This window comes from Sparus aurata, chromosome 22 (genome assembly GCF_900880675.1).
Source record: "Sparus aurata chromosome 22, fSpaAur1.1, whole genome shotgun sequence".
Taxonomy (NCBI): Eukaryota; Metazoa; Chordata; class Actinopteri; order Spariformes; family Sparidae; genus Sparus; species Sparus aurata.
Genome location: NC_044208.1, coordinates 21,354,193 through 21,367,518, shown reverse-complemented (window position 1 = coordinate 21,367,518; position 13,326 = coordinate 21,354,193). Strand labels below are relative to the sequence as shown.

Below are 13,326 nucleotides of genomic sequence, written 5' to 3'. Positions count from 1 at the left end.
CACATTTGAATCAGAACTTTTTTTTCTTGAATGGACTGTTTGTCCTGCACGCCAAGCTGAAAGTTCACCCATGAATAATGAAGTGGTTGATTATGAAAGAGTCCACAGTAGTTTTGAGGCCATGAGAATTAAACACAAAAAGTACATTTAATCTTCAAATTCTGTCGCCATTTTATCGCCTGTAGTGGTACCCAAAGTTTTAGTATTAAACTGTAGATATGGTGCAGCGATTTAAATCCCAAAATACTGTCCTGCGTCGTCAGAATAAGGGATGATGGATAAAAAAAAAAAAAATTCCCCATTAAAGTTCACACATTCATGATGTGCACTGCAGTTTGAGGCTGTAATTTCACAAATCCTCGGGAGAATTTCTATAAAAAGCATCGCTGTAATTGAAATCTTCACAATGTCACTCTTGAAATGTCATGCCGGCGTTGAAGACGCTGACCTCGCTGATAGAATTTCGTGTAACACTGTTTTGCGGAAGTCGGAAATCCAGGTGCAGCGGGCAGGACGAGGACAGGCAGTGATCACAAAATGTCAGAGTCAATTTTAAATTCTATCACATGAGTCAGAACGGGACCGGTGACTCACTGTGGCGACGATTCTGCGAATGGCAGCCGAGGCCATGTCCTCTCCCTTGGGCTGGCCCACCAGAGTCATTCCCAGGTACTTCACATTGAACACCATCCCCTCCAGCAGAGTCTCCTTGGTGTCCGTCCAATTCTCTGGCAGCTCTGGTTGGACAAAAAAGACAGGACAGAGGAAATCACAAAAATGCTCTGATATGACCAGACAAGGGAACAGAATTAGAAGAAAAAAAATTGTAGCCTTGAAAAAACGTTCTGTACAAATATTCTGTCCTAAAAAAAAATAAAAAGGCAGAGGGGAGTAATTCCTGAAAAGCTTAAGTAGAGAAAAAAAAGGGTTTAATGTTTTCTTAAGCTGACTGTGTAAACTGGAACAGATGGTTAGGATTTACTCCTTTTATTCTGTGCACTTTTGGGGCCTTATTATTTTACGACAATAAAATTGCCGATGTAAGACTTTGGAAAAACTTCAGGGAAAATCATCAAGGGAAAAACACAGTTTCAACAATTTGTTCTTCCAGCTTCAGCCTGTCCTCAGAAAAAGAAACACACGGATCGAATGCCAAAGCAGCTCATTACCTCGCAAATTTAGGTTTCTTGTTAGGCGGCGACCTCTACTGGGCGTAGCAATTATAACAGCGGCAAAGGAGGAGGCTGGGCACGGGTCGGGTCAAACAAGAGCAGGACTTTCAACCAGGAGAGGAACAGTTGTACTACGATGGAGGTTCTGCTTGTACCAATTTTCCTGTTACTGCTTTTCTTGCTGGCAGCTAATAATATCTTTGGTAGGCATTTATCTTTCGCTTATAAATGAGCTGCAACGTTTGCCCAAATAAATGTTTGTGTTGCCTCCTGCCAATATGACTGAGCGGCTGGGCGGCCCCAAAACACTTGGAAATGATCTGCCAGCTGTTCACCACCATTTCCTCCAACATAAACCTCTTCCCATCACACCTGCCGGTACACAAAGATCTGATCAAAACTCCACTTAACAGAACTCTCTCCGAAGACCCGAACTCGCAGAAGATTGCAAAGACGCACATTCAGCCGATCCTCCTCTGAAACGACAACTTCGGATTCCTTCTCCCATGTTTGCCTTACGTTGTGCGTTTAATGTTTCTCAGCAGATGCAATACTTCAGTAGGGTAACACAGCTAAGTTACGTCACATACACTACGTAACTGAAATAGATACTCAACGTAGGCGCTGATATGTTGCAGCGATCATGTTGTTTTGAGAGTGACTAGTTACTACATTTAAATTACTTATTTAAAAGAATTTGCTTGACCACACTTAACTTTGTATCAGTCATAACTGATCTGGCAGTTACTGCTACTCTGCTAAAATAACATCAGACTAGTTAACTTTTAGCAGGACTAATTTAACTGTTTTTATTCCCCATGACTGACGTAAGTTTCTGTCTTACTTATGGGGGTCCGCAAACTATCCTATGAATGTTTGTCCACCAAATTCGATTTATTCATAAAGGTCAGGGCTGCCGTCTAGCTGTGGCTATCTCTAGTCAGCTTTAGAGATTTGGCTCTCTTGGCTGATCTTTCATTTTTTAGCTGTGTTTTGTTGCAACTTTTTCACTTAATACGCTTCTTACTTTGGATTTATACATTTGTCATCCATGAAAATATTGTTAGATGGATAAATAAATGCCAGCAAGTCTGATTTTGGTTGCAGCTAAATTTGTAATAAAGATGCAGTTATCACATTTTGGCTTTGTGGGGAAGGAACATTTTATTCTTGCAGATGGATGCTTGCAAATGTCAGATAAATGTCACATAATCCACTTAAACAGTCCTAACACTCCAAGGATGAGATCAAATTAGAAGCTGTTTTGAAAGCGGGGGTTCAGGTTTCGGGATAGATCACCTTGACAGAAATGTGTCACAGCCCTTAAAATATTCACTTTAAAAAAGTCTCTCAGAGTCTGTCTGTCTTCTCAGATCGTCTTCCTCTAGTTTGTTGAGCAGAATGTTTGCAACGCTCAGACAGACAGCAAGAGAGCTGGCAGAGAAAACGCCACAGCTGAGCAGACATTGCCGGGGATACACAGTCAGACTTTGCACAGATTATGTGCGATATAAAGATCACGCAGAGTTTTTCAGATGACTGTATTATTTTTTATTTTTTTGTCGGGGTGCTTAAAAATGCCTGTGCGTCGGAGCTCTGCAATATGTTTTTTATTGCACTTGTGTGATAAGAAAAGTTGAAAATCGCATGTGCATCGGAAGATAAGGAAAAAAAAAAAAACGCCACACTCTACTGAACACATGGTCTGTGAGTGATCCAAAACATTTACCGCTACATCGTATTCTGATCCGTCACCATCTCTCACGGGATAGGAGGGTTTCTATAGGAGGAAACAGTGCGGATCGCTGAAAAACATCACCACAAAGCCAGTATCAGCTGGACTCTGATCAACCGCACAGGACGGCTGTGGTGTCCTGCTGTTGCTGTGATTTCCAACAGGTAGCACCAAGCTGTCCTCTAGCTGACTACTGCGGGTAGAAAGGGAGGGGGGACTGCGGCCATGCGGAGAACTTTAAATATCTCTCGACAACACCTGGACGCCCTGCAGTGGAGTCATCAGGAGAGGAATGACTTACTAAACTGTGCGACAGACCACATTCTGTGTTGAACGCGACGGGCCGATAAACCTGAAACGCGATCCTTTAAATACGCAGCCTTTTCAAAGCATTCTTGGAAAAGGCCGACGTCGCCGCGATGAAGAAAACGGCGCACAGCCAGCAGATGAATAGACGCAGAACCCAAAAAAAGAAAATCCTTTTGTCTCATTTTCAGTATGTGTTATGAGCAGGAAAAACAATGAGACGGTAAAAAGAGTGTGAACACAAAGAGCACACAGAGGAGAGAAATAAAGAGAAAAAGAGACACACGCTATTCCCTCTGCTGGGATATACTGGCACCAGATCCTCCACATGGGCCGAGCCATCTGTCACTGGCAGGCCCCATGCAGCTGTGAAGGCGAACAGCAGAGAACACCATCCCCGCACAACGCTTTCCAACGACTCTGAATTATTAACTAATCGTCCATCGCGCCGTGGGAGCAGCTTCAAAACCGGAGAGCTCGGTTGATGTTATCAAATGTGACTGCTTAGGGCGCGTGGCGGACAGCGGACCTGGTTCGCCGCTTTTGACCGTTCTGGATGAGAAGCGTGCGAGGATTAAGAGTCTCGTATTTTTGTTGTGCCTTTAAACAACACCGAGCAATTGAAAAGGTAAATGCCAGACGTATGTCCTGTGTTTAGCCAGCAGGTTCACCGAGTCGACAAGAGTCGTTCTTTAATGCTCTATTGATCCATGAGGGAAGAAATTCATCCTCTCTCTCTCTCTCTCTCTCTCTCGTGAGGTCAGAGGTCAGGGTCAGCTGGAAAACAGCACAAAGGCTTTCAGTCTGTTCAGTCTGCCAGCATAAAGGTAATACAGAACGCTACTTCTGAAAAGGCGTTTTACAAAAAAGCATTATATAATGATTTAAACTTAACTTAATAATCCCATTCACTTCCATTGTGTTGGATTGGCAACAGTCAATATTCAACATTCTTGTCTGATAGCCAATAAAAAACAAACTATCCACAAGGGCTTTTTCACCACATGTAAGATTTGAGTGTACTTATCCTTGAAAAAACTTTTTTAAAAAGGCATTTAAATTAGCGTCATGCCTGTAAAAGTATTGGAATTGGGCTTTTTTGCGTGATTAATCTCACACAATCACTTATCATTGAAAACCTTGTATGCAGCACACGATAATGGGAAAGCTTGACAGGTGTAGCAGCAGTAGGTATTCAATTGAAATGGACCCAACCTTGATCAACTCCAATATGAATTGCACAGCAGCTCCTCAAAAGATTCATCGGGTGGACGCATTCTTTTCATAATGTCACGGCGCCACAGAGCTGAAGTGCTACAGTCCATGTTGTGTCTTCGCCAGGCTACACACATGAATTATTAAACAGCTCCGTGTTGATGCTGCAGGGTTTCCAATATATTATCCCCACTAAAAGAGGAGCGCTTAAATTTTTAATAAATCCTGTGTGAGTCTACAGAGGGACCGAGACAGATAAGAGTGACAGGAACAAGCGCGGGGAGGGCTAATTGGATTTTAACGTGCGTAAGAAAATAGAGTGAAAGATTAGAATTTGAACTTTTTTTTTGTTTGTTTTTCTATACGCTGTACATTTGCCATCTGTGGTTGTGTGTGTGTGTGTGTGAGAAAGAGAGAGAGAGAGTGTGGGCGTCAAGGTAATCTAATTCAAAAGAGCACCAAACAAGATTAGGGAGGACGAGGAGGAGGTGGTGGTGCCCCGGTGACGTGTGCATCTTTATTAAACTGATGCCTGGCAACACTTTTCAAACCTCGATTCCTTTGTGCTCGCACAAAAGCCTCGCTGCCGGAACGCACGGTGAAAAAATAAATACAATCAGTGCATTACAACAAAGTCGCAGAGCAATTTGATGACATTCTGCTGCACTGGGCCTCGAGTTAGAAGTGATAATACCACTGCCCTGAGATAGTAAAATATTCAACACTATGTTGAACGAACGACTGACAAGTGTAGCATTTCACAGTTAGCTGATCCGACTGTTGTAGTATAATGGGCGCCATGTGCTCAGCACGCCTTCAGCTACTCGCGGCATTCACCAGCTGTCTCTGTGAGCTCCGCGCTCAGTAATTTAATTTGCACTAAGAAGTCAAAAACGTACCCGGGTGGATTCCCTGGCTGAACACCTCCACTGACGGTTAATTAATAAAGCAAACAGGCCCGCACAGATGTGCGCACAGCCACAGTATTGCGGGAAAGGGGCGAATGCAAAAAGCAGGCGAGGGGGGCACGTGATTTCCCCGAGACACCATCACCCGAGTTAATTGCAAAAAACTGTTTGAATAAGCGTGCGCTCTGGGGTCACGATAACAAAATCATTCCATGTCTTCAATTCCCCTGCAGGTCAGAAAGTAGGCCATTTTTTATTTATTTTTTTTTCAAACACCACCTTGGTTCTAATCCAATGAAATCAGTACGACATCAATACACGAGTAAAGGAAACATCCAGTTGCTTTTTTTTTTCGATCCAGCTGACACCCCCATCCTCCACATCCTTCTTGATACTGCTTTACTCATCCGATGGAACTTTGAATCTAGGACACCACCTTGACAGGGAAAATAGGCCGCACATTCAGGGAAGATGGTGGGCTGGGATGTGTGCGTGTGTGTGTCCGTGCGTGTGTGTGTGTGTGTGTGTGTGTGTGTGGGAGGGGGGGTTGTAACTGGTTTTCCTGATTCTGCCTTGAGGGGAAACCAAGTAAAGCTTAGTCCTTCCTTTCAAGCTCGAGCTCTCCTGACTGTCTTTGCTTAATTCTATCCCTGCACTCACCTCGCTCACCTACTGTACCCGTCGCTCCCTCTGGCCGCGATCGAACCTGCAAATTAAAATAACTCCCTCCCCTCCTCACGTATATATCAAACGTGCCGGCTTATTAGAGGGGCTCGGGGGGTATTAGGAGGCTGCCGATCAGACCTACAGCAGCAGCTCCTCCTTGACAACATCAACAAACGCGGAGGCATGTGATCAAACAGCCGATGTTGCTAAGCGACCGCAGACTCACCATCGGCAGCAACAAGGAGGTGGTACCTGCAAATTACATGACTGAACACCTTGGCCAGGCATCAAAGAAGTTTGCTAACCACATAAAGCGCTCAGTGGAATTAACCTGCACTCTGCTGTAAGCAGTACATAAAACTCCCACCTCCACAACTGATGGTTACACATCCAGCGGGCACAAATACAAAACCACTTGTCTCAAACTGCTGATAACTCAACCTTGACTTTCTTCATTTGATTGTTCTCACGCTCAAGGCGGACAATATGACCCTTGAATATTCTAACAATATTTTTTTATGGTAGTTTTGCAACGACATTCTTGATATTGTGAGACCATGCTGACAAAGAATTTTGGTTTATAACTCACAATAAGATTTTTGGCTTGCCTCGTAACTCTGCTGTTTCTTCTTGCCGTGATATACTCATGTGTCTGGTGTTTTTCCACTTCCTGTCTTTGTCTGTTTTCCTGCCCTCATTCTGTGTTAAACATGTAAAGTAGGGCTAGTGAACAAATTAAACAAATCTAAGTCTAGTCTTCATGCGTCCTCTTTGTTCTCCTTGGCTTCTGGTTTGTCCTCAGTTTTCTTTTCGTTTGACTTCTCTTAATTTTTCAAACTACATGCCTGTGTTTGTGTCCTTTTTTTGTGGAACTATAACAGTCACATGTTGGGGTGGTTTGTTGTACATCTGATCTTTTGCAATTTTTAGAACCAACTCCTCCACTGTGGAGCCAACGGCAATGATACTTTCGTTTCCAGTCATACTTATTGTTGCTAAGCTTAGTGGTATGATGTCATTATGTCAACAAATAAATCCACCATCAGAATATGAAATGACACTCCCCTACCTCACACTGATGCTACCATAACATAACACAGTGATGTTACAGACCACCGTCAACCTTAACGTCGTGTTGCAGTGAGATAAAATATAAAATAGTGACAAATCCTCATCACAGTTTCCTGAATCCAAAAGTGACATCTTCATACTGCTTGTTTGGACTGAGTAACAGCCCAGATTCCTCAGATTTTCAATGTACCATCAAGAAAAGTAGCAAATCTTCACAAATGACATGCTTGGAGCTGAGGGAGGTTTGCTCGAGAATTAAAAATAACTAGCCAAAATAGCTGGCAGTTATTTTTTTCCGTTGATCAACTCATCTCCGTTTCTTCTTGTTCTCTGCAGTGAACACGCATTTTAACGAAGGCCTGATGCCAAAACACGGTGCTTAAATAAACACAAACACCTCCGACGAGCCGGTTGTTGCTGAGTTGTTTTTCTAGCAATAAATAGACGGAAGAAGAGCGCATTTTTAGAAATTGGGTTTACTCCGTGGTGTAAACTTTTTTACATCGCTGGTGTAAAATTGATGGGAATCACAAAACAATATGCTTAAGAACGGTAGGCAGCAAAAATCCTCTGAAAATGTGATGTCTCTGTTCTTTTATTATCATCATCACTGACTCAAGTGCAGCCACCTTTTTTATTTGCCACTACATCACCGTTTAATTACAACATTATTTTTTGCCTTGAAAAGCCTCGTTTTAATGGAGATTTCATCGAAGTTTCTTTTACTGCTGACAAAAGCTGTCAGAGAAAGAGAGAAATAAGAGAAACCAGTCGAATGGATGATTGAAATCTTTGAAGACTATACCAAGATTTAATTTGTTCTGTGTCTACTTATAAAGACATTTCCCTTTGAGTTTTTTTTTTTCTTTTCAGTTTCCCTGACAGGTGAAATATATCTGGAGTGAAATTATTCAGGGTTGTGAATCAACCATTTGCCCCGGAGGTCCTTGAATGAATCAGTGCTCGTGTGGATCTTTCAACATAATATACTCTTTTCACCAGAACCGCTCATTAATTGCTTTCACTTCAAACGCCATATCTGCTCTTAATCATAATGATGATGTGAGTTATCAAGCGCATGCATGGCTGGGCAAATAGAGCCACGGCAAAGTGGGAGCTGTTAAGAACAGTCTGGGAATACAAAGGGAGGAAATTTGCTAGTGACTGACATCATGTAGCGTCGTAATTTCACCAGGGGTGGGAATCTGTAGGCCCACCATGACTCATTTTAATGCGATTCAGAGAGCTACGATGCAATTTCACAACATTATCAATGCGTCAAAATGTCTGAGTTCAATGGGTTCTCATTTTTCTTTTTTTTGTGTTTCCTCTCGCCTCCGTCCTCCAGCCTGTGACTAAGATATTGATCTGAGAGGGCTGTCTTGAAGGATACATCGAAGGAGAGAGGACGCACAGGTGTTTCCTTTCCGGCAGTTTATTCGGTACCTGTTACTTGCTTAAAGAAGCGTTATTCACACCTAAAACACACAAACCCTGTTGGGTGCAGGGCTTGCGTCATGTCTTTCACCGTCTATGTGGCACCTGTTTCGCCTTAATATTACTTATGTCGCATTATGCCACGTTGAGAGTTCAACTAAAAGTACATATTTAAGTTGTCATGAACGTTGTTGCGCTATGAAATCATAAAAATACAACAGTAGGCTACAATAAAACAATGAACTGATGATGCAGCTGTGCAACACAACATAGCTTTAAAATGGCGCCTCTAAAGCAGGGTCGTCTTAAGGATGGCGAGGAAAGGAATTTAGGAAGTGCAAACTGAGAAATGAGAAGACGAGTGCGCACGTTTGTTTTTTTTGTCACGATGTGACTGCTTGCTTCTTTGAAAAAATAGCACATTTGTAATGATCAATAATATCTTCACTATCTTTCCTCACCAGAACTGGGAAAGGGTAGGCAATATGGCGTCTGCGTAACATGTCTGGACATCTTTTCTACAATGTTGAAGTCCAATTTTTAAAAGTACATTTTTATGTTAGTGTTGTAAACCTGTGTATATGCTTACCAGACTGTGGACATTAACTTTTCATTAAAAAGACGTACACCAGGTTAACAATGTAGCCTTGATAAGTGATATCAAACATGACCTAGCATAAATAACTGTAGCGGTATAACCAATTTATACGGCCATATAAACATTACCTCAATATAGTAATTTTAAAAAGCACTTTAAAAGATATTAATAGGCGTTTATTTTTTAAATGAAAGAGCTAACACGTAGCTGCCAGCTTAGTTTGGCTTAGCTTATTTTTGCACAATGACCGGAGAAAGGCAAACAGCAAGCTCAGCTTAGTCAAAAGGTTAGCAGTTTTTTAAGTTGCTAGCTGTGTCCCAGTTTCCAGTTTTCATTCGTCTAAGTTAACCAGCGGCTAGCTGTAGCTTAACATTTAGCATACAGACACGTGAGAGATGTTAATTTGGGTCTTAGCATAAATTGTACAGCATTTTCAAAATATGACAATCTATTATAACATACAAGGTTAAATGTATGGAGGACTTTATTGTACTAGTGATAAAAACTGAGCTGTCCTTTTTCCATTAAAAAATATCAGCATTCATAACTGTCTTAAGTGTGCCTCGAAGCATGAAAGATACATTATGTGCGATAAGCAAGTTATTAAAAAGCGATAACCGAAAAAACGATCGCAACCTGATGAAAGACTTCCCTATAATCTCCTGAATGCTAATTGCCTTTGACTGCAGTTATTATGCAAAACATAGGCGTTGACCCCCCCGTCAGTGTCCCTCCTCCAAAGGCTGTGTGAATCATTAATTCAGAAAGGATCAAACCATCGTTCTCACATACTAGCAGTCAAACAGTCTTATCGTCTCTACTCTAAGAAGCATGTTTTTGTCCTCAGAAGTGTCCAGGGACTGAAATAGGATTAACACCAGGGTGATTTTGCGGGCATGCATTATTACATGCTTCAAATTAAAAGTCAACAGGACCGAGGAAAAATCATGCTGTGCTGTGTATCTGGTTAAAGTCAAATAAATGATATTCAAAGTAGACTCGGATGTCACTGCAGCAGCACTTTTCCATTAAAGTGGAGGTGGAAAACAAGGTTTTAAACCCCATGTATCTTCCTGCTTGGGAAGGATGTTATTATTTATAAAGTAAGAGCAGGTGGAAATGCCAGAATTAATTCAGAGTATTCTTATGTAATCCATATTAAACAACCTTTTGTTTTTATGTTTTGTAAAGGGCTGGAAAGACTTTAACCTAACCTTGTTCGTATAACATAATCAGGCATATCTGAAACTGTCCTCACCTCAAAAACAGCAACATAAGTCGTATTTTCAATGCTTAAAGCAGCTAAAAAACTATATATTCTTCCTTTGACGGATGATTGATCAAACGTCTACGTGTCTTTGAAACGGGTCACTTGTAGTCATCAGAGAATTATCATCAGACCCAGCTCCCCTCAGCTTTACTGAAAACTTAGCTTTTTAGATTTCAGCTTTCAGCTTTTGGATTTTCCAGGTCACCTGGAAATCCAAGTCCAATGATGCTGCTGGTAGGGCTGCCACAGGGACGAAATTTCTTCCACCAACTAAAAAAAGCACTGAGTTAATGAACTGCTCATGCAAAATTAACATTTCCTACAGCTGCACCCTCCCATTAAAATCTTTTAACTGGTGAAACTATTTTGAAGTTGGCTAGTCAGAGGAAATGCAACACATGTAGTGAGTTCAACACCACTATCGTTCATCAAAAATTAATATACAGAGCAAAAACGAGTTCATTTTCGGCATCTGTCAAGGAGTAGTTAGTCAGTGATGAAACAAGATGGAGTTGTTAGATGAAGAGCTACAGGAAACAGACTGCACACCTCCAACTTCTCAGTGAGGTAACCAACTCTTTTTACCTTATTAACATTATCAGGTTACCTTTTTGCTTTGGGTTTAAACTGAAAATGTTGCCAGATGGCCGAGAAATAACTACTGAGCGGCCTATTATTGTGAAAATAACTTCTTTACTCTAAAGTGATTGGTCATACAAAGTGTCTGACTTGGAAAACAGCTGATCACAAATTTCAGCCTGTGTCTGCACATTCAACATTGGCATTTCATTTTTGTTTTTTGTTTTTTAACCATCGCCATTTCATAAAAGTAAAAAGCAATTTAAGTTGCTTAAACAAGTGTTTTTCGACCCTGTTCCTGTCCCTCTCCTGCATGTTTTAGATGCTTTCCTGCTCCAACACACCTAATTCAAATGATCAGCTCGTCAGCCTGATGAGGCAGCCTGACAACAACCAATTCAAATCAGGGGGTGTTGGAGCAGGGAAACATTTAACGCTGCAAGACTGAAACACACTGTGCTTAAACCATAGAGGTGGAAGACTGCAAACATCTCTTATGAATCACTCCTTGAGCAGTTATACACCCGCAATCTATTTAGCTGTTTAGGTACAAGCAGTTGTTGGCATCTGTTATTTAGACATCCTTGTGTAAAGCCATTTAAATGTTCATTTATCGACTTCACTGTTCGCTAATTAATCAAAACATAACAGCGCAAGGAAGGACGGACAGATCGTTCGTTACACAGACTGTTTACGATCTGCCAGTTATAGCTTATCGCTGACGAAAGGGCATTAAATGCGGAGGTGACTTCAACGGTAAACGTCCGCTGAAAGTGCCTTGTATTATTTTTATCGAGCGACTCAGCAGACGCTGTTTGTCAGTGTCAGACATCAACGCTGCCATCTCCTAAATTAATACTTTTGAGATTTCCACACACGTCTGCGGCACCAACATCCGTTTTTCTACCCATTGATCTGCAAGCACTTGAAATCCTGAAGTCATCACTTTAACACTTCGAGAGCAGTTCGAGAACGAGCACTCCATCAACACCTTTATTGTGAGGTGTCGTAAAGTTCAGATAAAGAAAGAGTAAGAATAACATTAACCACATTAACAACGCAGACTCTCGCATACTGAAGGAAATCTTTCCTCGCGGCTATTTATTCATAAAGCATAATCGCTCAGCACCGTGGCAGGATCGCTTTCATTAGCAATTCAAACAGGGCATGATTTTCTCTGTGCAGATACAGATCTTTTATTCCCCCCGGAGTTACTGCCTCCTATTTTGAACGTCTTCATGAACCATAAATAGCTCCCTCAACACAAACCCATTCATGAAATAACAGCATTATATTTAGTATTTTAGTGTTTTGTATTCAAGGGTAAAGCTGTGTCTCGTTAAAGAAAAACAGAATCTCCGTGTTTTCCGATCCCCGTCTCGAGCCGCGCCCGAGGAGGACAACACTTTGCTCGGGCAATCATTATTTTTCCCATCCATTATCACGGCGAGGCCAAACAAGTCACCTTCGAGAGCCGCCGATCTCATTTGAGACAGTGCTTCTTCTGAGCCCCTTTTAATAGATGAGGGCTTCCCACAGGAATCCCCCTCTAATGCGGAAGAACACTTAGACCCTTCCATCTGACTGATGGGCGCCATAGTCTGACACAGCCGGATACCTCGGCTTCTCACGTCTCACGACTTTGGCCTAAGCAGGGGGCACTGACGGGGTAATCGATGGGAGTGCTTGAACTGTGCCGATCACTTCGAAAATAAATTAAACACTTCTTCTTGATATATTTTGGTTGTTACTTAATATGAAAGTGTAAGAAAAAGATCCCGGGCTGGATTTGGCTGCAGAAGGTTGATGGTGCTGTACGTTAAAAGGGCACAGAGTGGGTTTGTTTCAGGGGTGAGGTGGGCACAATTCACCTCTAGCAAATGACACGCGACAAAATTGGTTCTTGTGCCTTCCATTATAATGGAAGTCAAACATAAACAACATTACAGCCGAACTACTAGATTTGCGAGGCTGTAATAGCTAGCAGTGCCTTTAAGCTAAATGCTAGAAACATGTTAGTATGCACACACAGACAATGACAACATGCTGAAGAGATACATATAATAGGGGTAGACTGATTACAGGCCTGGTTGATTATCCGGGCAAATATTCAGCATTTTTCTGATTATCCGTCTGTGAGTTTTCGTCTGAATGCAGATAAAATAAAATAATTTAGAAATGTGCTACTGGAAACGCATCACAATTAATAGCCTATAAACAATTAAACAAAATGTATCTGCCAAGAAACTAGGAACTGCCAAGAAATGCTTGTGAGGAGGTAGCAGATAAAGGAAATACTCAAGTAAAGTACCTCAAAATTCTGCTTGAATAAATTGTAGTTTGATTTATTCCATCGCTGGCTGATTCTA

General features: G+C 41.7%; 1 protein-coding gene across 1 annotated transcript in view; it reads right to left on the bottom strand.

The window, feature by feature from the left end:
* Window positions 1-13,326, bottom strand: part of LOC115574041 (low density lipoprotein receptor adapter protein 1) — a 53,134-nt gene that overhangs the window by 28,688 nt on the left and 11,120 nt on the right. Inside the window, exon 2 of the mRNA XM_030405223.1 lies at window positions 595-737. Coding sequence (XP_030261083.1) covers window positions 595-737 — 143 coding nt within the window. The remainder of the gene's footprint in view (window positions 1-594; window positions 738-13,326) is intronic.